Source organism: Mesoplodon mirus, assembly GCF_964341445.2.
Source record: "Mesoplodon mirus genome assembly, chromosome: 1".
Taxonomy (NCBI): domain Eukaryota; kingdom Metazoa; phylum Chordata; class Mammalia; order Artiodactyla; family Ziphiidae; genus Mesoplodon; species Mesoplodon mirus.
In genome coordinates this window covers 225,613,431-225,637,244 of record NC_138976.1, presented here as the reverse complement: position 1 = coordinate 225,637,244, position 23,814 = coordinate 225,613,431, and the positions used below count along the sequence as shown (strand labels likewise).

The window sequence follows — 23,814 nt, the reverse complement described above, 5'->3', positions numbered from 1 at the left end:
GGATGTTATCTTAGCCATCAGGCTGTCCCCCAGCTTGGGCCCTGGGGCTTGGGGACCCTTTGCCGTGGGATGTTGAGAAATATAGAGCTGTTGGAGGGACTCAGAGACTGCCTCATTCATTCATTCATTCATTTGTTCATTCATTCCAGCTGAAAGGCTGACCCTTCCCCACATGCAATAGTAAATTACAACCCCAAGCACTCCTGTCTATGGGGGAGAACATAAGACACTCCCCAGGGGTTCTGTTCAAATCCATACACACCTCTAGGTATTCTGTCTTCTAGGTTAATGTAGCAGATGCCAAGGGTTAAGAGCAATTTAGGTGGCAAGGGTTTTCAGCTGAACAACATTCCACGAACTGGATGGTTTTTATAAAGCGCCTCTGTCCAGCTCTCTGGGCACCACACTCCTCCACTCTTATTTGGAAGCTGAGGCCCAGAAGTGGAATGTCGCTTTGCCCCAGGGCCCTCCGCGGGCCAGCGGCAGGCTTGGGGGCTTCCGTGCCCTTCCTAAGGGCGCGCCTACCGCGAGCAGTACCACGCTTCCCCGCCAGGGGTCAGGCTCGGACACCTCTTGTCCTGGGTGTGGGCGCTTGATTTTGCTCTGCGGTGTTTGTCTTCAGGCGTCTTTCCTCCCCCATCAGCCCATCAGTCCATCTCAAATCCCTTCTCCCCTAACCCTTGGCCACTGCGCCTCTCTTATTGCCCCCCTGCAAAAGGATGCGGAGAAGCCTTGCGCCCCGCGGCGCGCCCTGCCTCCGCCACAGCCCGCCCCACGCGGCCGACCCCAGCCCAGCCCGCACGCGGCAAACTGTGGCCCCGACTTCGCCCCGGGTGGGTGCAACGCGCCCCGGTATCTCAGGAACCAGAGAGTGGCTCTAGTGAGTCCATTCATCCGCGCATCACCCTAGTGAGGAAAGGAGCTGTTCTCCCCATTCCCTCCGCTGCGCCCTGCTTGCGAATCCTCTAGATCAGCCAAGGAGACTGGGCTCTCCTCCAGCAGAGCCTCGGAAGCTCTGATTTAGGGCCTCTCTCTTGTGTGGGCTCCTCCTAGGGACTGTCCCCAATATCTGTTTACAATCTGGCATTCCTTCTTCTTAAAGGGGCCTTCAATCCTCGCGGTTCACAAAATCCGGATCCCCTGGTCCTGTCTCTGCGCTGCGTGTGGGCTGCGCTGGGCATAGACAAGGCTGGGTTCCCAGAGATTGAGATTTCTTAACACTGTAAGGACCACCTGCCCTTGAACTGGGAAACTAGTCAGTCCTCACACAGATACCAATTAAATGAAGCTTGAGAAGCTAAGGGATGTCCTGGAGGGCTCTCGGGGCTAGAACTCGCTCCCTGGCTTCTGGGGGCAGTGTTCCTTCCCCATCTCCCATCCTCTGTCTGTGGCCTCCAGATGCTTTGGAGTTCGGTGGAGTGTGCGCACGTGTATGCAGGGATGTGCGCATGTGTATGCAGGGATGTGTATATGTGCGTGGGGTCCTGAAGCCTCAGCTCCATCTGGCCAATCCCAGCCTGGACTAGCTGGGGAGGGGGGCAAGGACAGGAGGAGACACCCGCCACCCTTAGAGACCCCTTCCTCCTTCACACTGAGGTTGGGGACGCCCTTTCCCTCCAGGGGGTCCCTTAGCAATAGGCAACAATTAAAACATCATTTCCGGGTGAAATGACGTGATGTCTGGGATTTGCTTCAAAGTAAGAGTGGTGGGTGGCGATATACACAAAACGAGATTAGCTGGGTTGATTATTGTTGAAGCTGGGTGTTGGGTACAGGGGCTCCATTATACTATTCGCTTTACTTCCGTATGCATTTGAAATATTCTACAGCAAACAAAACACATATGTCATCTCTAATGATTCCCATATTGTTTCTTGGACATAGGTGCACTGCTATTCAAATGGAGTAGTGGCAATATCCTAATATGTACGTGTATATAATCTAATGCATCCATGGGTGCATTTCCGGAAATTCTGCACAGAGTGCCCCAACGCACCATTGCATCCCTCCACCTCCCCCACCTGATTCTGACCCTTTGAGGGGCAGTGAGCTGTGGGAGCTCCCCTGAGCCTCCAGTGGGTTGTAAGCAGCTCTCTTTGTCCAGCTTTTGCTGCTTTAGTGTTTCCACTCCCTGCAGTTCTCAAGCCATGGATGGAGTTGAAGGGTAAGCCAGCGGGCAGGGGAGGGGGTGGTGCTCCCACCAGGAAAGCCCTGTCCTTTCTCTTTGCCCCAACACAGGGGGCCAGGCTCACAGCCCAGCCACCCTCCCTCCCCTTCACCTCTGATGTCACTGCTGCCACCTCCTCTCCTGTAACGGGTCCCTCTGTGCAGTGTCCTGATAACAAAGGCTTTCTTCGCCCTGCTTGGGAAACTCCCCTCCATCCACCCAGGTTAGGCCAGTTTGACACGCTTTAGAGCTTGTGAAGATTTTTGGTGCCCCTCAGAGGATCTGGGCCCTGACGCTTGTTCACTGTTGGTCTTGAAGGAGTCACTTCTTCCCTCAGGGAGTCAGTTTTCTCATCTTTCAAATGGGGGTTTTGGCGCAGTACCTCAAAGATGGAAGACTAGTGGCAAACGTGTACCAGGAAGCATATATAACAAGGTTCATAGCAGCACGTTCATAACAGCCCCAAACCGGAAACAACCCCAAGTCCACCAACGTTAGTGTGGAGAAATAGCAATAACTTATGGAATATTCATACACTAGATTCCGTATAGCAGTCACAGTGAACTGCTGCTACCCTCAACAACACGGGTGAGTGTGTTATGGGCTGAATTGTGCCCCCCCCCCACAAATCCCTGTGCTGAAGTCCTAACCCCCAGTACATCAGAATGGGACTATCTTTGGAAATAGGGTCTTTAAAGAGGTGATTACATTAGAATGAGGTCATTGGGGTGGGCCCTGATCCAATATGACTGGTGTCCTTACAAGAAGAGGGCATGAGGACGCAAACTCACACAGAGGGACGACCACGTGAGGACCCAGGGAGAAGACGGCCGCCTACAAGCCAGGGAGAGAGGCCTCAGGAACAACCAACCCTGCTGACACCTTGATCTCAGATTTCTAGCCTCCAGAACTGTGGGAAAACACATTTCTGTTGTTTAAGTCCCCCAGTTCCTGGTACTTTGCTTCAGAAGGCCTGGCAAACGAATACAGAATCTTACAGTGTTGAGTGAAAGGAATAGGATGCACACAAAAACTAAAAAGTATGATTCCATTTGTATAAAGGTGAAAAACAGACAAAACATGGGTGGTAAAACTATAAAGAAAGATAAGGAAGGATTTCCATCCAAGTCAGGACGGTGGTGGCTTCTCTGGCGGGTGGGGAGGTGAATCAGAAAGGGGCACCAGTGGGGCAGGGAGAGGGACTCTGGGTGTCTGGAATGTTCTCGCTCTTGTGGTCACACAGGTGTTTACTTAGCATGACTCTATGCTTATAATTATGCACTCATGTATAATTTATGCAATTTTTAGATGTGTTTTATACTTTATAGCAGAAAGAACTTTGAGGAGGAAAGACAGAGAGAAAACTAAAGACAGAGAAAGAGAAAACCCAGTGGCCTGAGGGTGGTGGCAGAAACATTCTGCTCGGTCAGTGGGTTTGAATCTATGAGTCCCCCAGATCTCAGTGATCACTGCCCCCTCCTTGTATATCACAAACTTATACCTCACAGGCTCTTGGAAGTGTCTGAGTCACAGCCTCTAGCTGAGATGATCTCTAAGGATTCTTTCAGTTCCCAAATCCTTTGATTCCAGATGTGGCCCTGGGTCACACCCCCTCTTCTGCCCCCCGCCAGCCTCAGCACCCCTGCTGACCGAGGCAGTGCGAGACCAGCCCGAGATGGGAGCAGCTCTCATGCTGGGCACACTTCCAGCGGGGCCCTGGGAGAACTGTCCATGTGTACAGCCTCACGCTCAGTTACCGGATACCCATGGGCTGTCCTGGCTGGCCTGATGTGGGAGGGACCCCCCGGGGTGGAACGCCGCCAGGTTCTCCTGCCTAGCACCCCACACGCTGGCCCCCTCCCAACTCCCAGAAGCAAGGCTGCAGGTGGGGCTCCTGGGCTGCACAGGGAGGGCAGTGGAGGCCCAGGCTTACCTTTGCTGGTTTCACTCTCTCTAATAAGAAAGGAGCCAGCCTTATTGATTGGAGCCAGAAGCTGCCTCTCGGCATCTCTCCGGCAAATTGATCTAAAGAACCACCTGGAAAAGAAAAGCACAAAGGCAGACAGACCTCAGAGGGTGGCCACACTCCCGGGGATATTGTCACCCAAGTCCCTTCCCTCCAGAGATAAAATGTGTTCCTGTTGCCAACTTAACCCTGAGCTGAGCCCCTCACATTTTGATACATGAAATACCCCTCGGTCCCTTTCCCTGCTGTCAGTGATGGACTTGGTGTTTTCTTGAAATGAAAGGCGAGTAGTATTTGGTGCCCTTTGTTAATTTCGCTCTGGGAGAATGCACCTGACACCTTCCCTCACAGCCCACCCTCCTTGGGGTTGGGTCTCTAGTGCCCCTTGAGCACAGGCTGGTCAGGGTGGATGTGCCTGCCCCACACTGGTCCAGGGACAGGCACAGGGCCGGGCGTGCTGGGCAAGGAGCCCTCCTGGGGGCGAGCATTGCTGGATGGGAACACTAGACGAGGCGGCAAACCCGTGCCAGCTCGTGAGTTTGACAGACTCTGAGCTCCTTCAGGGCCGGGGTCATGTCATAATGGGTTTTGCAACCTCCCCGGTTCTAGGCAAAGCTGGGGCTCTGGCTCTGTTTGCTCAGGGCACTAATGCTCGAGGCCCTGGCTGGTGCCGTGTGCAGGTGGGTTATGAGGATGCTGGGGCGGAGCTGTCTCCTAAGGCCCCCATCCTGTGAGTCCCCCGAGGTGCGAGCCCTGAGTCCTGTCCTGGAGGCAGTAGAGGAGGGTGGCGGATCAAGGCGGTGGGACATGGGGTCGTCTCTATCAGGTTAGCCAGGAAATGGGCAGCTCCCATTTTACAGATGGGAAGGGTGAGATGGGCTCCCTGAGTGACACCCTCAGTGTCAGACAGAGATTTAAACGTTGCTGGGACATTAGACAAGCCTTTCCCAGCGGCACCAAGTCCCCACCCCTCTCCTGCCCCCTCTGTGCCGGGTTCACACCTTGCCCTGCTCTTTAGCTACTTTCTGGCTCTGCCCTGCACAGACTAGAAGCAGCCAGCACACGCCTTCACTCTGAGGGGCCACCTGTCCACTTACTTTTCCACTTCCAGGGTCTCTATTCGGGTCACAAAGTTGCTGGGCACGTAGCCTTCTCTTCCTGTGATGAGAGACTTGGCCAACCACCAGTCTCCAGCTCTAGGTGGGAAAGAAAAACAAAACAGGTAGCGGCTCCCACAGGCCTCTCTGGGCAGCTCACAGCCCACAGCATCTCACCCCTGGGAGGCAGAGGATTCGAGAGGCAGGTGGTCGGGCAGAGGGAGGGAAATGGGGCCAGTGGCTCAGTGATGCGGGGTGTCCAGGTCATTCCAACTCGCCAGCATCCGATGGGCCCAAGATGCTCCTGGTCCAGGGAAGGAAAGGGAACAACGCAGCCTCCAGGGGAGGTTTGTCTCCATAGCCTGATCCGCCCAAGAGGGCCCCAGTCCTCTGGCGAGCCGCCTTCCTCTCGATTAATGGGACACGTTTAGGGTTTGGGGATTGAGTTTGGACTGGATGGGAAAGACAGAAACAAGGAGGGCTGCGGAGGAGAGGACCAACCGGAGGCCACAGATGGTCAAAAGGTCAGGGTCTTCACACTTTATCGCAGAACATCAAGAAATAAAGGAGCCCTCAGCCTCCACAGGACAAGCCTGACGTGCGATAGAGTAGCTGTAGAGCAGTTTCTGAGAAGAAACCCTGGATAAACTAAAGCTGAATTCACGGGTAGGGTCTCCTGCGAGATCTTGTCTGGCAAGGGAGACAAATCTGGACACAACAGACTCCAGCCCAGAGCTGTGACGGAGCAGCCAGGCGAGCCCTGTGGGCATCAGGAGGACTTCATGGAGGAGGTGACGTTAAAGGTGGGTTTTGAAGGAAAAGCAGGATTTTGACAGCAGAGCAGGAGGTAGTGAATACGAACCCCTACTACTGAGTGACTGGGCTGGGCTGTGGGGCAGGGCACTGGAGAAGGTATTCTGGAGGCAGCTGTGCAGGGCGGTGGGTTGGAGAAAAGGTAGGTGGGCGGGGGGTGGGGTCCTGCAGTCACAGGGACAGTGTCGGGACACTTACTCCTTCAGGATCTGCAGCTTCTCCCCCTTTAGCATCTGCAGGTCCCGGTCGTTCACGGCTTTGTAGTCATACAGGGCCACCACGAAGTGTTCCTCTAGGGTGAACAGGGAAGAGGTGGTCACTGCTTGGGCTGCTAGGGCGATGGTAGGGGCTGGAAACATCCCGAAGATCTAGGGAGATCGGCTGTGTGGAGCTGAGGGCCGCAGACCCATGTCTGGGAACCATCCCTTATCACTTCGGAGGCCGTGACCCTCCCCTCTCTTCCCCTCCTCCCCCTGCCCTCCCTGCCTCTGTTCCAAGGGGAGTCGTGGTCTCGGAACAAAGCAGCTGTAACTTTGGCTTGTAATGGTACCCAGGGTCCTGTCACAGCGCTCTGGCTGGCAGTACCCAGACGAGCTGCTGGTCCCTGGAACGGAGCGGGCTCCGGAGCTTGGCTTATCATCTTTCCAATGACCACTGCTTTTCTGCACAGCTCTGGGGAGCGAAGACCCTCCGCCCCGAAAAAGGCCACGGGGAGACCACTTAGCGTCCCCAGAAGTAGATGACTCAGCTTTGTCACCAGAGTGTGGCTGTTCACCTCCCCTCGGCGGGAAGAGGGGCTGGAATAGATGACAGAGGCCTCCTCCGGTTCTGAGACTCAAGGTCTTGTGCCAAAGGCAGCTGGTTTTACTTCCTTCTCCTGAGCTTCCTTCCTGGAGATGCGAAGCCCCGGCGGGAAGTAAGGATCGCCCCTAATGGTCATTAACCGTGATCCTCAGCAGACAAGAAACACCAGGCACCAGGCGAGGCCACTAACTGGGTCGCAGCTCTTGACTGACAGACTCTGAGCTCCTGGGCGGAGGGGCCATATCGTAATTAGTTTTGCATCCTCCGCAGTCCTGGGGCGGAGCCGGGCTCCGGGTTGTTTGTTCAGTGCAGTCGTGCGAGGGCTCTAATGCCGGAGGCCTCCCCGTGCTGGATGCAGGTGGGTTATGAGGATGCTCGGGCAGAGCTCTCCCGGAAGCCCCATCCTGTGAGCCCCCTGCCCCGGCCTGAACCCCCGAGGTCATTCATTATGTCAGAGGACCGAGGTCATTCATTATGTCACCTCCACAGTCCGGCCCATCAGAGTGGCAGTGGAGACCAGGGGTGGTTAGAAGGCCGGCAGGGGGCCTTTGAAAGTGGGCTGGGAAACTAGACATGGGAAACTCCATCTGGAACAGAGCAAGGGCTGGGACGCAGAGCCATCGGCCTTCGCCCTTGGAGGTTGGCAGCTAGAATTTTTGAAAGCCTGAGTTTGACGATGCTGTTTGTATTTGCTGTAACTCTTTTGGTGCTCGTTCGTAGTTTGTAAAGTCTTTAAAAAACAACAAAAAAAAAGCCCACCCAGGCTCAGGTACACTAAATGAGCTGGTGCTTGGCTCCTGGAGGGACACCCCCCAAGGGCAGGTGAAGCCTAGGGCACCTCACTCAGCCTCCCCCCAGGCCTCCTCCTCTCCGACCCTCGAGGGCCCGTCTTCCCCAGGAAGCTGCTCCCACCTCGGCCCCTGTTCCAACTGCACGAAGCCGCGGCCCGGAGGATGTGGCCAGGGGAGCCTCAGCTGCCGAAGCAGCCCCTTCTTACCTTGGTCCGGGTGCGTGGTGTCAGGAGGGGGCGGAGCCAGGTGGTTAAACACGACCTAGAGCGGAAATGCACGTGCTCTGTGTTAGGTCACGGCCCCAAGGCCTGGGCAGGGCAGGAGGGGTGAGACTGCTGGGTGCCAGCTGGAGGGCCTGGGGGAGCCTCTCTGCTGGCCCAGGAGGCTGCACAGGTAAATTCTACACGTGCTGCCTCAAGCCCCAGGTGCCAGTGCCACGTCCCACAAGCCGGGACCACCTGCCCAACCACACATGCGGCTGGACGAGGGGTACGTGGCGATGCCCCAACTTCGTGAGGCAGCTGTGGAACTGTGGGAGGAAGCCGTGTCACCCGGGTTAAAATCCTGGTTCTTCTTTAAAAGAGAAATTGCAAAAGAGTATTTGCTCTCAAGGGAAATTATTTTAAAAGCATATTTCCCTCAGACTCAACAGATGTATTCCCAGGTATGTGCCCTGTAGAGAAACCTTTGCACTGGAAGGCTCCCAGAAAAAAAATTAAAAAAATAAAAATCGCCGAAATGTGGAAATCACCCTTTGACCAAAGATAGACGAATAGACAAACTGGAGCGAGTCATGCAACGAAACCTGGGGCGAGTTTGTGGCTACAGCACCAGGCATCCCCGTGGATAAAACCCACAAACGTAATGGAGATCCAAAACCCACGTCTCGGACGAATACGTGCTGTCTGATTCAAATGATTTAAAGCTCACAACGGGTAAAACCAAACTGAAGAGTGTTTAGAAACACATACATATGTGATCACACTGAAAAAGCAAAGCTAAGGAATGATTCAACACTCTCAGGATAGTGGGGCCTGGGGTGGTGAGGATACACTGGGGGCAGCGGACAGTCTCACCCGGTCACCTTCTACTTCTGAAGATGACGCAGCTGTGCTGGCTCTTCATTCTGTTCTTTGTTCAGCTTGACATTTGCGTTACAAATTTTTTTTTTTTTGGCCATGCAGCATGTGGGATTCCCCCACCAGGGATCGAACCCGTGCCCCCTGCTTTGGGAGCATGGAGTCTTAACCACTGGGGCTGCCAGGGAAGTCCCCAAATATTCTTTTTGTATTCCATATTTATTGAACACAATTTTGAAGTAGCATTTTGCAAAATGGCATGTATAGCCTGGTTCCATTGACAATATAAACGTAATATAAATAACCCACAGAAAAGGGGTCTGGAGGCAGGAGCTCTGAAGTGCTAACTCCAGGTATCACTGGGCAGTGGAATAATGAGTATTTACAATTTTTCCATAATGAATAGATATGATGTGACTTTTAAAAGAGTTTAAAACCTTCCAGGCTCTACTACTTATTCGCATATAACGAACACAGTCGAAGTCGGCGTTTTCCCAGCCGATCATTCATTCATTCAACAAACATTTCATTGCTACCTGCCAAGCCCTGCACTAAATTGGGACACGGATAGATAAGATTTCTCTAAGAAACAGGATTGGCAATCCCCACTCCCCTCCCCCATCACGTCACTGTCAGAATAAAGCAATGGCCAGTCGAATGTGCTGGTGAGGGTTGGGGGACCCAGGCATGACTCCCAACTGCCCCAAACCAAAAGGGGGTAGGTGGCCGGGCCGGGGAGACACGAACATCATCATCTAAAAGTGCCTCTTTGGGAATGCTACCGTCAAAGGGTGCCAACCGCTTTGTGAACAGACCAGAACTGCATGACCCACTCCATGAGAACTTGAGGGCCTGCTGCGGAGGAGAGAGCCCCTCCAGTCCTAGGCTGCCTTATCCCAGGACGGCAAGCTGCTTGGAATGCCAGCAGCAGTGCCACGAAAGGGACAACGACCATCAGGAGCTTCTGGTCAGGGGGTGGGGGCAGCAGATGTTGCTAAATGCCCCAGACCCCCCCTCACCACACCCTTTCTTCAAGTTGACATTTTTGATTTCCTTTCCTCTTCAAGGCTGCCCGTGTACATTGAAAACTGGCTAAGAATTACCAGGAGCCCCCAGGCCCAGTCCTGTGCCTTGCACACCTGCATATGGTCACATCCCCATCAGAAAGGCATTCTTACTGTACCCATTTTACAGATGCGGACACTGAGGCACAGAGGAGTTAAGTAACCTACCTGGAAGCACACCACTTATAGATTTAAGCTTGGCAATCTGGCTGCTAAGCTTGGTGCTATGCCACCACTGCGACGTGGGTCGTGGTGGCAGTGGGAGGGGCCTACTTGTTGGTGCCCCGCGTTGTCTAGAGATGGCGCTGGTGCTGGCTGGAGACGAGCAGCAGCCCCCGAGCCGCGCGGGGGAGCTCTGTGCGCCCCTCTCCCACCCCTCCCGCCGCGCACAGCAGTCACTCACCAGGGGCGGCAGTGGTGGGGCCTCTTTGCCCTGGGTGCCGGCCTTCACGGGGCTCCATCTGCCCTTCCCTTTCTCCTTGGCCTGCCTTTTGCTGCTCACCACGCCCATCCTGTCGGAGAACACACAGCAGATTGGCGATGTTAGTAGGTTTTCAGAGCCTCTGTGCACAAGAGTGTCCCCAAACCCCTTCCGGTTGCCGATTAGAAAGGTGGGGAAGCAGGGGGGCAGTGAAGGTCAAAGTCAGAACATGGGGTTAGAAGGGGCTTGGGTGGGCTAAGCTTGCCTCCATCTTTTTTCCCAGAGCAGGAGGAAGTGGCCCAGAGAGGAGAGACTCCTGGGTTTAGGACACAGAGATGGTCTGGCCTGAGGAAACTGCCAGAAATCGCCAGGGTGGATCCCAGGCCCCTAGGGGTAGGAGCCTTGCCGTCTAGAAAGAGGCTGACCAACGTGTCTGGTGGTCTGGGTTTCAGTCTTCACTTGGGAAAGTCACATTGCCTCTCTTGGCCCATGTTAGAACATTCTGAGGTTCTTTCCAGCTCAGATTTTCAGGTGAGATGCTGTAATTTAGGTCACAAAGATAGTACAGGCATCTAATGCCAACTTTTCAACAATATCGGGGAATCTTCTTGAGAGGTGAGTGAAATACGATCAAGATTTTTCTTGGGTAAAGAATCTCCAAATGACAGATGTGGGAAAGACCCCGGGGACCACGGCCAAGAGCACCGCCACTTCACCACCACCCCCATTCCAGGGCCAGCTGTTCAAGGAGAGCTTACGCTTGACCAAGAACTTCACGTATCTTGTATCATCCTTTCACGTCTCTAAAATAAGCGCAAGTAGGAGGTCTGAGATGTTAAGCAGCTGGTTCCCGGTCAAAGAATTAAGCAATGCAGAGGCAACTGTGGAGCCCTGGCTGACACTAGACCACTACACTTACCCACATTTTGGATAACGGATTATGGGGTTGTACTAGGAAGGGCTGCTGAATTTTATCAGGTGACTATTTAATATCTATTTATATGATAATTTTCTTCTTTAATTTGTTGATGTAATGAATTATGTTGATCAATTTTCTGCTACTGAAACATCTTTGCATTCTGGAATAAAAGCTATTTGGTTACAGTGCCTCAGTCTTTTTGATACACGGATGGATTCTATTTGCTAATATTTTATTTTGAATGAAAATCTATATTCCCGAACATGATTAGTCTATAAGGAATTAACATTAAGATGACTCTGGCTTCATAACATACCGGGGATCTCTTTGTCTTTCTTCCTATGATCTTGAATCGTTTAATAACGTTGGGGTTTATCTGTTCTTTAAAGACTACATGCAACTCAGCTGGTAAGTTATCTGTTCCTGCGGCCCTTTTAAATAGTAGATCTCTAAATAAATTTCCAGTTTCTTCCACAGGAATTTGTTGCCGTTTTTCCTCCTTCTTGCACCACTTTGATAATTTATATGATTTATAGGACATCTTTGATTTCCTCTCCATTTCCAATTTACCATGAAGTTTTACATCGTATTGTTTTGTAATTATTTTCATCTCTTCTCTTTCTTGATTATGACTTATTTGTTGTTCCCAATATAAATTAAATGTACTTCCAATAATTACAATTTTTAATTGGATAACATTATCTGAAGCTTTCTATGACCAAATAAAGTCTTAGCCTAGCTTTAAAATTATGAAAAAGGAGAGTAAAATCAAACCAGCATGAAAGTGGAATAGGAATAGACATATCATCAGTGACGCATAATAATAAGAATGCAAACAGATTCCAGTACATATGGGAACTGCACATATGAAAACAGTGGCATTTTAATTCAGTGGAGAACTGAGGGTTTATTTTAATAAAAGGTATTGGGGAAATAGCTATCTACCTAGAACAAAATACAATTGGATGCCAATCTCACACCATATTAAAAAAATAAATTCCAGGTGTATTGAAAAAATATATTAAAAATTAAAAAATTTTAATTGGAAGAAAATTTAGGAGACCATACATATGACCCAGAGCTTGGAGATAACAATTGACAAAGATGGAATAGCTAGAAGCTGAGAGAGGACAAAAAGACATATTCATAACAAAAGGACAGATTCATAAATGTTAAAGGTACTACACAGTAAAAGAAACCATCATGAAGATAAGCAATAGATTGGGGAAAAGATTTGCAAAGCATATGGCAAACAAATGTCCGCTTATACACAGAGGTCATGAAATTTGGCAAGAAGTATGGGTTTAGCATATAATCTACTCAATAGAAAAATGAGTAAAAATTGTAAATAGACAATCCATCCAACACAAATCAAAATCACTAAAAAGGCATGTGAAAAATGTTGAAATTACTTACCAACTGGAAAATGCAAATCAAAGTAACAAGAATGTTGCATCAATAAGATTGGGAAATACATAAGAGGAATGGTAATACCAATTGTTGACGGTAAAGAAAAGGAAAAGTGTTTTCTTACATTTCTGGTAAAAAAGTATTTATTATTGTTATTTCCTCTGTTGTTTCCCACTCCATTTCTAAGATGAAGCCTCTGTGAGTTCTGGGATCTTTGCATTATACATTGTTCATCCACATTGCTAAAACAGTGCCTGGCACAGAGTAAGTGCTCAATAAATATTGAACAAATAAAATATGAAATATTGCCAAACTTGTAGAAAGCAATCTCTCAAGTTCTATTAAAATGAAAAACTACACATACCTTTGGATTTACAATCCCACTTCCAAGAATCTCACTGCTACTAAGACATCGTTATACAGGAATATATGAGATACAAACACGTTTACTGCCGCAATAGTTGTAGCAACAAAAAACAAAAGAAACTTTGTAACTGCTCACCAACTGGGGAATTGTTGAGTAAATCTGCACTTTAAAAGTCTCTAAAATATTATGCATCTATCAAAAAGAACATGTTAGATCTTTACCAGCGAGGCTAAGAGGAATGGCTACAACATATAGTTAGGTGAGAAAAGCAGGATGTGAAGAAGTGAGGCTGTCCCATATTCGGAAAAACCAAAGAATGAGACAAGAAATCCCTATGTAGGCACATGCACATGTTTTTATATTACATGGAAATAGGTTTGGGAGGGTAAACACGAAGGTGTTTACTTTGGTGATTGGTGGGGGAGGTAGGGACAGCAGGGGAGGCAGAGACAGAAAGGGAGGAAGCCCGCCACACCCAACAGAAAAAAAGGCAAATTTAAAAAAGTGCGTGTGTGGGCGTTAATGCAAAGCAGGACTCCAAAAAGATGTTTCCTAAAGTGTTAATATTGTTTATCTCAAGTAATGAGACCTCGTGTGACTTTTACCTTCTTTCTTATGACTTTATATATTCCTTGAATCCTTTAACAGGAAGCATAATCTTATTGGTACAAGCAGAAAGTGAAAAGAGATGTGAATGACTTGCCGGGGACCAGAGGGGGCGTAAGGCCTGGACCCGGGTCAGCCCCAGCTCTGGAGAACGGCTGCCTGGGCCTCGGGCCTTTCCTCCCTCTCCCAGCCTCCTGGCGCAATGAAGCGTCAGACGGCAGCAGCTTCTAGACTTTTCCCGACTTGGACACCTGCTTCTGCACCTGCCCGAATGACCAACCCTATCTGGTCAACCATACTGCCACCAGTTTTAAACTTCCTGGGCAGACCTTTATGTCCACTTAAATAGCAGAACTGAACATCTACATGACTTGACAGGAAGTAAAATTCCTCAGATTAAATCACCACTACTTACACTTCCTTGTCCTTTGACTCCTTAGCAGTGTGTATGCAGATGCTTTTCCATGGGTTTTATAAACACATCGGTTCTCTAGGGTTCCTCCACCCCAGAGGCTCTGACTGGAGCCTGAGTTACCCAGAAAGCCATGTGACAAGCAGAGCTGTGTCCCCGTGCTCGGGCTGCCACCCCGCTGTGATATGTTGGCAGTTTCAGGCTGGGTGGAGCCAGGAAACAAACGCAGCGTCCACGCAGAAGCCCAAGGCAACACGTGCGGCTGCCTGGGTGTGCAGGGGGCTTTGTTGCACTTAAAGGGCACTGGCCTCCTCCCAGCGGTGAAGGATGGATGGGAGGATGTGAGTTGTGTGTGTGTGTGTATGTGTGAGAGAGAGAGTGCACACACGTGCACCTGCGTGTGTCTGTGAGTGCATGACAGAGCAAGCATGTGAATGCACGTGTGTGTGTGTGTGTGTGTAGTGCAGGGGGTAGGGGTTAGAAAGAGGAGGGGATGTTGGGGGAGGCGACCTCTGCTTGTTTATTTGAAATGAATTAGACGCTCCTGCCCACCTTGACCAGAGCAGGGAGATCAATGTAGGCCCCAGGGGAGACGCTTAAACCCTGAAACACAGCCTCAGCCTGGCAGGGGATGTGGCAGAGGCAGTAACTAAAAATAGAGAAACTGGAAGCCCTTTATTCACAGCGGCCAGCATTCCTCAGGTTGAAAGCACTTGACATATATGATTCATTCAAAATTCATGTAGCATCCATAGGGTGGTTACAATTACAGTAAGTCTCCTACACACGATCGAGTTCCTTTCCGACAGCGCTGTCGTAAGTCCGAAACAGCCTAGGTACCCAACTAACACAGTCGGCTATACAGTACTGTACTGTAATAGGTATACAATGCTTATCACACAAATAATACATAAAAAACAAACACAAAAAATAAACATTTTAAATCTTACAGTACAGTACCTTGAAAAGTACAGTAGTACAGTACGACAGCTGGCATACAGGGACACGTTCGCATCTTTGAAAGTTCTCAGCTTGACGGTTTGTATGTAGGGGACTTACTGTATTCTCATTTCACAGCTGAGGATGGAGTGGCAAGGTGGCTTGTTAAGGTCACACTGAAGGTGACAGAGCCGGGTGCTGGAGGGGGTTCTCAGCCCCCACGCTGCCCCCAACCTCCCTGCCCAAAGCAGGTACATGGGTGCCCTGCCTGAGGCTCCATCCCCTGGGCCCACAGCTCAGGCTCAGACACACAGTCCTCTCCTCTGTGGAGGCTGCACCTGCCTCCAAAGCCCTCCTGCTGGGAGGAAAAACCTCCAGGGAGCTGCTGGACGGGGGAGGTCTGGAATTCCAGGCAGAGCCTCATACAGCCGTCTCCCTCCTCCCTGGTTCTGGGGGGAGTGGGGGGTCCAAGCAAGCTGGGCTCAAAAGCAAGCCACGAATTGACTGCGTGAACCTGGGCAAATCACCTCATCACCTAGGCTCAGTCTGTGACCTATAAAATTGGGAAATATGAAACTACTCCTCGTTTTCATACATAACGATTTCCTGAGAAAACATACTCAGAGGTGAATGCCGAAAAAAGCCAAACAATGGACTTTCCTGTTGGGGGTGAAGGGGCAGTTCTGTTTCTGTGGAAATTACACCAGGTTTCAGCGCACTTGTCTGCTTGCAATGCCCTGTGGGTGCGCTTCCTTCATCCCGATCCTGGCTTTATGGAATGCCATATTTTTAGCATGTTTTTAAACAAAAACTAATAACGTGTCAATTATGTCTTGCCTACTTGGCAAATCTTTGTCTATTTTTAGCCTTTCACAGATGTCTTTTAATTATGCACTTACCTATGATTACAGGCCTAATTCCAATGACTACTTGTGTAAAATCAGGGGGCAAATGCACCAAAACATTAAAACAGTTGTGCAAACACTATTACCCAGATGAAAACGGTTGTCCTGCCAAGACTGAGCTGTCGGCAGGCGGGCGGCAGTTCATTCACCAGCTGACGTGCTCAAGTCCGAATTCAACACATGGAAAATGTTTGGGGATGTTGACCCATAATGCACAACTACACAGGTTTTATAGAGTTCAAGGACCAACAGCCTGTACCTAAATCACACGGTTGTCATGCGGACCAAACAAGATGAGGGTCAGAAAAGAATGAGAACAGAGAGGGTGCTAAATACATTCTAACTAGAGGATGAACTGGGTGACAGAGGAGAGCTTCATGGTGCCCTAAGCTGCCACTGGGGTCCTTTGGGATTTCCTAACCTTTCCTTTGGGGGTGAGAGCCTGGGTGGTGGTGGAGATGGTAGGTGGGGGACAGAGGCCACCGAAGATGGCAGGCTGTCGTGTGGCCCCGGGAAGTGTTGACGGCTCTGAGTCCGTCCACCTGAACTGGCTGCTCCAGAAGCAGGTTATTTGAGAGGCAGGAGGACGATGTGGTGGAAAAAAATCTTCTGCATGAAATCAACCCTGGAATGCACGTGGTTGCATGACAGAAAAATCAGTTTGACTCTGGTTTACTTTTTTTAATTTAATTTTTTAAAATTGAGGTATAGTTAATTTACAATGTTGCGACTCTGGTTTATTCTTTTAAATAGCAGGTACTGTCATGTGTTAAGCGGTCCCCCTGTGCCAGATACTGAGCCAGATGCCCCATGAACACTGTCCTGTTAGAGAGAGACCATGGAGCACCGTTGACAAGAATGCTGATGTCTGAATCCTGGTTTCGCTCCTTTTGTCCTGTGTGTCCTTGGGTAACTTGCTTAACATTTCTGTCTCTTAGTCTCCAGATGGTAACAGTTCCTGCTCCCAGAGTGTGGTAAGGATTAGATTAGTTATGACATGCTACTGGCATATCTTAGAACAGTGCCTGGCTCATAGTGTTTAATAAGTATTTTACTATTATTCCACATATACAAATAATCAACAATAATATTTCCTTTAGTAACTGTGAGACAGCCAGTGCTATCTTCTTTCTACAGATGAGATGGACTTGAGACTTGAAGCCACGTCAAGCTAGTGAGCTGCGGAGCCAGCCTTACACCCACCTCTGACTGGTTCCTAAGTCTGGGATCTGGAAACACTGCCATGTTATTAGCCGAAAGCTCTACCCTCTGACTTAACCTGCCAGACATGGGTGGGCAGCTTCAGGTTGGAACAGGTAAGTCTACGTGCAGACCCAGGGCCCATCCTGGGCGCTGGGTGTCGTGATGAGACGCCAGCCTCCCACTGGCGATTTCTTTCTGCCCTCGTGGAACATTTGCCTACTTCCAAGCATTCCAAGGCCTGCCCCACCACCACCACGAATCCACTAGTGCAATGCCCATTTCCTAGATGAGAAGAGTACAGTGATGGGCCTATGACTCTGAACTAAAGAAGAGGCCAAAGAGCTTGAATTGAAACTTATTTTTTGAGTCTCAAGTTCAGGATAACTCAATTTGAACGAGGCTACATCGCCTTTGCCCGTATCGCTCCCCTGACATATGATCATGAAACAGCTGCAGTGTTGGCTCTTAGAAACTATATTCTTGTGTTCATTCAGTCACTGTCAGCCGTGTACTGTGTCAGACACAGCAAAGACACAGAGATGAAACAAGGAAGGCATCCGTTCTCAGGGGACGATAAGAGGTGAGACATACACTCAAGTCACAGCAATCAGGGTAGGCAGGTGACATACAGAAGAGAGGTCTTGTGAGCTCAGCAAGAAGAAATCACTTCCACCTGGAAGAAAACACTAGGTAGTCCTTAACGGATGGCTCAGATATCACTTCTTTTAGATTAAAACTATTTTTAATGAAAACTTTCTAAATATAAAAATAGAGTATAATGAACACCTCCATACTCATCCCCCTAGATTCACCAATTATCTTTAGAAATTGTTTTCTTTCTTTCTTTCTTTTTTTTTTTTTTGCGGTACACGGGCCTCTCACTGTCGTGGCCTCTCCCGTTGCGGAGCACAGGCTCCGGACGCGCAGGCTCAGTGGCCATGGCTCATGGGCCCAGCCACTCTGCAGCATGTGGGATCTTCCCGGACCGGGGCACGAACCCATGTCCCCTGCATCGGCAGGCGGACTCTCAACCACTGTGCCACCAGGGAAGCCCAGAAATTGTTTTCTTGATTGAAGTACTTTAGGTGTTTTAAGACAAATCGTTTTATAAATAAAGGATTGAAACTTTGAAATGAAATGAAACTCATGGCTTGAAACATGCCATGTCACCTCCATGTACTCTGCACGTGTCTTTAAAACATGGAGACCTTTTCTCACAATGTCATTATCACACCTAACAAAATGAGCAATAATTCTGCGGTTTTAAGTAACATCCAATTCGTAATCAATTTCCCCAGTTGTCTCAAAAATGCCTTCTTGCTGTTGGTTTGTCCTATGCAGGATTCAAACAAGCTTCACACATTATATGGGATGGTTGAGTCTCTCTCAAGTCATCTTTACTGGAACTGCCCCCCAGCCCCTGCTTAGGTTTGTTTCGTGCCACTGAGTTATCAGATCCAGAGTGGTGGTCCTGTGGAATGTTCTGCGTGCTGGAGTTTGCATCCTCGTGGCGGCTCACAACCTGCTGCTCTATCTACCTCTTCCTCATACACAGAACTAACTCTGCAGGGCCCACTACATTCAGGTTCCTCTTTTCCTGGTACAGATGCCTTATGGGGGGGACATGTGCTCTGTGTCACAACCTATCTGGAGGCCCAACTGTCCAGCGGCACCACTTCAGTGATGCTAAGATAGATCTGGGTTCAGGTGATGCTGGTTTGATCCTTCCATCGATCAGCTCCTCATCAACTTTTCAGCTAATGGCTCCATTGAGGGGTCACTAAATATTGATGTTGTAATTCCAGCATTCCTTCCACACTTGTTACTTGGGAGTTGAGAGGGTAAAGGGTGAGAGCGAGAGAACACCAGAAAAAAAATGCCGTGCATAATTCCACCAGGGCTGGGTAGTATCTGCATATACAGAAATGGTGCTTTCCCAAAGACATCGACGCCAGAACCTTGTTCAGAAAATAGAGTTTTTCCACTGGCTGGATTCTAATGCTAGAATTAGTCAAGAAACCACAGTTAATACCTTGTGCGATATTTTCAATACTAGTAGAATATGTGCCCAGTGCTAGCATAGGACCCACTGTAGAGTTGTAACTCCTGCCTGAGTAGGTCAGGGCCACTGGGCGAGCTAGCAGTGGACTTGGACTTGTGTGTGCCCTTGGCCAAAGCGGTCGCCAACTTAGGCCCAGTGAAGAGGAGACACACATATGGCTATTTCGATTTTGTAAACTGAAAATATTTCTGCAGTGGAAATTCACTCCCCGCAATGGTAAAGTTGATAAAAATGATTTTCAGGTGGTAAAACGTTTGAGGCTGCTGAGCAAAACTTCAGGAAGGAAGACAGCCTTCTTGTGACAATGTGTTAAGTAAAATATAGACACATGCTTCCTGTGCCACCTACATTTGATTCTGTTGACATAGGCAAGCTAGAAATTTGTTAGGCAGTTAGGCAGAAAATGGCACCATGATGCTATTTAAATTCTTGTGATAATTACTAGCTTGTGAATAAAATTCTTTTATTGGGAGACACCATGTACATTTATACTAAAAAAAACAAAAAACAAAAAAAACAACCACGGGCTTCCCTGATGGCGCAGTGGTTAAGAGTCTGCCTGCCAATGCAGAGGACACAGGTTCGAGTCCTGGTCAGGGAAGATCCCACATGCCGCAGAGCAACTAAGCCTGTGCGCCACAACTACTGAGCCCGCGCACCACAATTACTGAAGCCCACGCGCCTAGAGTCCGTGTGCTGCAACAAGAGAAGCCACCGCAATGAGAAGCCAGTGCACTGTAACAAAGACTGGTCTCTGCTCACCACAGCTAGAGAAAGTCCGTGCTCAGCAACAAAGACCCAAGCAGCCAAAAATAAATAAAAAGAAAATAAATTAAAAAAACAAAAAAAAGGGCCTCCCTGGTGGCGCAGTGGTTGAGAGTCCGCCTGCCGATGCAGGGGATACGGGTTCGTGCCCCGGTCTGGGAGGATCCCATATGCCGCGGAGCGGCTGGGCCCGTGAGCCATGGCCGCTGAGCCTGCGCATCCGGAGCCTGTGCTCCGCAACGGGAGAGGCCACAACAGTGAGAGGCCCGCGTACGAGAAAAAAAAAAAAAAAAAACAAAAAAAACAAAAAAAAGCAAACAAAAAACACACAGTAGTGATAAGTAAAACATGCTACCGGTATGTCGAGACAAACAAACCAAAAAACTACTGGTGTATTTGGTAATGATGGGACCGTGGATCTTAATGTACTTTTAAGTTTCTATTTCTTTTGCACTGATCTTATTAAAAAATTAAATCATGAGTAAACTTCCTAATGGAGTCAGTTACGATTCTTTAGCACAGTAGTTCCTAAGCTTGCATTATCAAAGCTGGGAGTTTGCAGCCAGTTTGAGGCCCAGTCCCAGCAGTTCTGACATGTAGGTCCAGCCTGGAGCCCCAGGATCTGCATTTTTAATTACTGCCCTGACCATGCTGATGCAGACAGTTTCATCAACCCCACTTCATGAAGACCCTTTCTTTCATTTGGCTGCATTTCTGGAGTATTACTTGCAAAAAAGATTAAAAGATAGTCCTGAAGACCTTGGGTATTTCTTCATCTGAGTCCCTCGTAAATAATGCTTGTAGTTTTCCTGCCTGTGATCCTCTTGTCTTTAAAAGGAATGATTTTTTTTTGTCCTCCATACACGTGTCCCTCCAAACGACCCTGTGAGCTGAACAGAAACCTCATCCTCGTCCTCAGGAGGCTGAAGACGGAGGTGAAGAAACAGAAGCAACTGAACAGGGATTTGTGTCACATCTCTGACCTGAAGCCTCGTTCTCTCAAGCTGAGGCCCACAGGTGTCTTCCCAGATGCGCGTTTGTTCACGACCTGAATTGCTTTCAGAGGCACTATCCATCATCAGTCCTTTTGAGCCGCCTCTCCAATGTTTATTATGCACAGCTCAGAGGTGGAATTTGTAAACAGAAGGGAGGCTTGCGCAGAGAAGCACCTCTACCAGGCTTGAGGGGACGGGGAGACATTCGGACTGAAAAAGCTGGCTCTAGTTTATGCTTGCAAACAGGAAATTGGAAAAGGTTAAAGACAGAAAGAAAAGAAAAGGAAAAAAAAAGGCCTTAGGTCCCTGACATTTTTTTAGTTAACTAATTATTGTGAGGATCTACAGACATGGATGTCCGGTTAGAGGCAAAAAGATCTAAAATTAACTTATAAAACTCTTTGTTGTAGGGTTTGCCTATCACACGGGAGCATGAATACTAATGATTACTAGCACTGGACCTAGTATTCCTTCCTACTCAAGGCTGGACACTCTGCCATGTGCTTTACATATAGTATATCTAGACCTGACAGTAGACATACTCCTTCCCATTTTACAGATGAGGAAACTGAGGCTCAGTGAGGTCTAAAGACTTGATCAAGATCATACACTGAGTCAGAGACTAATATTTAAAAACCAATTCTCTGGCTTCGAAATCTGGCTGAATCTACTGTGTTCCAAAGTATGTGAAGTAATGTAAATGAAACACTTGTGATGACATCTGTGAAAAACATAAAAATGATTAGAAAATTATGTATAAGTAATAAGTGATAAACAAGTAAAAGTAGATTATGGTAGGATTTTAGAACAGGATGCAGGTCTTAGAGATTGTAGACATAGCAGCAATAGAAAAAGAAATTAAAGCGAAGTGCTTTCAATAAATAAAGAGAAATAAAACTAGAAAAAGAACAGGGCACAGTGACCTGTGAGACAAATGACCACATTAAGTGGTCAGAAAACACGAAATTGGATTATCAGAAAAGGGATGGAAGAGAAAAAAATATGAAGAAATGAAAGATGGAAATTCCAAATTTGATGAAAACTATAAACCCAAGGATTCAAGAAAGTCACTCAACCTCATGTATGAAGAAAACCACATCAAGTTACATCATGATCAAATTACTGAAAATTAGTGGTAAAGAAAAAATCCTAAAAGCTGCTAAAAAAGATACATTATAGTTCTAGAAAAAAATCATAGGGGAAAATCTTTGTGATCTTGGCTTAGGCAAAAAAAATCTCTTAGAACTTAAAAGCATGTAAGCATGAAAGAAAAAATTGATAAATTAGACTTTTCCAAAGTTAAAAATTTCTGCACTTTAAAAGACACTATTAAAGAAATGAATACGTAAACCACAGACAGCGGAAAATGTTTGAAAAACATATATCTGATATGAGAATATATAAATAACCTTTTCAATGCAATAAAAGAAGGCAAAAATTCAACTTAACAAATACTTGAATAAAGAAGACACTATATGACTGGCAAACAAGCACAAGAAAAGGCGCTCAACATTATCAATCATTATAGAGAAATGGCAATTAAAATCACCGTGAGGGGCTTCCCTGGTGGCGCAGTGGTTGAGAATCTGCCTGCCAATGCAGGGGACATGGGTTCGGGCCCTGGTCTGGGAAGATCCCACATGCCGCGGAGCGACTGGGCCCGTGAGCCACAACTGCTGAGCCTGCGCGTCTGGATCCTGTGCTCCGCAACAAGAGAGGCTGCGAGAGTGAGAGGCCCGCGCACCGTGATGAAGAGTGGCCCCCACTTGCTGCGGCTAGAGAAAGCCCTCGCACAGAAACGAAGACCCAACACAGCCATAAAAAAAAAAAAATAAATAAATAAAAAATCACCGTGAGGGGCCTCCCTGGTGGCGCAGTGGTTGAGAGTACGCCTGCCGATGCAGGGGATACGGGTTCGTGCCCCGGTCTGGGAGGATCCCATATGCCGCAGAGCAGCTGGGCCCGTGAGCCACGGCCGCTGGGCCTGCGCATCCGGAGCCTGTGCTCCGCAACGGGAGAGGCCACGACAGTGAGAGCCCCGCATACCGCAAAAAGAAAAAAAAAAAAGAAAAAAAAAATCACCGTGAGATACCCCTACACACCCGCCAGAATGGCTACGACTAAAAGACAGATCATAGCAGATGTTGGCAAGGATTGGGGGACACTGCAACACTCATACAATGTTGACGGCAAAGTGAAATGGAACAGAAACTTGGGAAAACAGTTTGGGGATACTCTGGTTATTCTATGATCCAGAGATTTCATGTCTAGTTATTTATCAAAGAGCAATGAAGACATCTGACACAAAGACTTGTGCACATACATTCATAGCAGCTTTACTCATTAGCTCCCAGGTGGAAACAACCAAAAGGTCCATTAACTGATGAATGGATTTCAAAAATGCAGTTGTAATTGACCACAATCTCTGTAACAACATGTGAACCTCAAGAGCACCCTGCTAAGAGAAAGAAACAAAACACAAGAGTATATACTGTCTGATTCCATACACAGCCCTCTTTCATATCCACGGGGGGATTGATTCCAAGAGCCCCCATGTTTACCAAAATCCCCCCATTCTCAAGTCCCACAGTCCGCCCTTTGTATTTACAGGTTTTGTATCTGTGGATTCAACCAACCGCAGATGAAAATTTCGATAGAGAAGAGAGGGTACGGGTGGAAGGCAGGTAAGGAAGGGCTTCTGCATCTTTCATAGTGGAAATCAATATAATTAGCCCAGAGATATATTTACAATCAAGCACTGGTATTCTTTAAAGTTGTAAAGATAACAAAAAGGAGATTTAAAAACAAAAACTGTTATCATCGCTTATTTCTGGGTTGGGGGCAGTAAGGGCAAACTTTTAATTTTCAGTTTAGACCCTTTGGAGCTTTCCACATTTAAAAAATAATATTCATGAATAACTTATACAATGATAAAATCCAGTTCAGTAAATGAATGGGTAGACATATTAGTAAAAGAATAAAAGATCTAACTGACTCAAAATGCCTGGAATACATTATTGTTAAGTGAA

The 23,814-nt window shown here is 48.2% G+C and overlaps 1 protein-coding gene across 1 annotated transcript in view; it reads right to left on the bottom strand.

Moving 5' to 3' along the window:
- The window catches only part of BLK (BLK proto-oncogene, Src family tyrosine kinase), a 57,559-nt gene that overhangs the window by 8,884 nt on the left and 24,861 nt on the right, over positions 1-23,814 (bottom strand). Inside the window, exons 2-6 of the mRNA XM_082618851.1 lie at positions 10,185-10,293; positions 7,845-7,899; positions 6,242-6,335; positions 5,231-5,329; positions 4,101-4,204 (exon numbers count right to left, since the gene is read on the bottom strand). Coding sequence (XP_082474977.1) covers positions 4,101-4,204; positions 5,231-5,329; positions 6,242-6,335; positions 7,845-7,899; positions 10,185-10,292 — 460 coding nt within the window. The 5' untranslated portion in view covers position 10,293. The remainder of the gene's footprint in view (positions 1-4,100; positions 4,205-5,230; positions 5,330-6,241; positions 6,336-7,844; positions 7,900-10,184; positions 10,294-23,814) is intronic.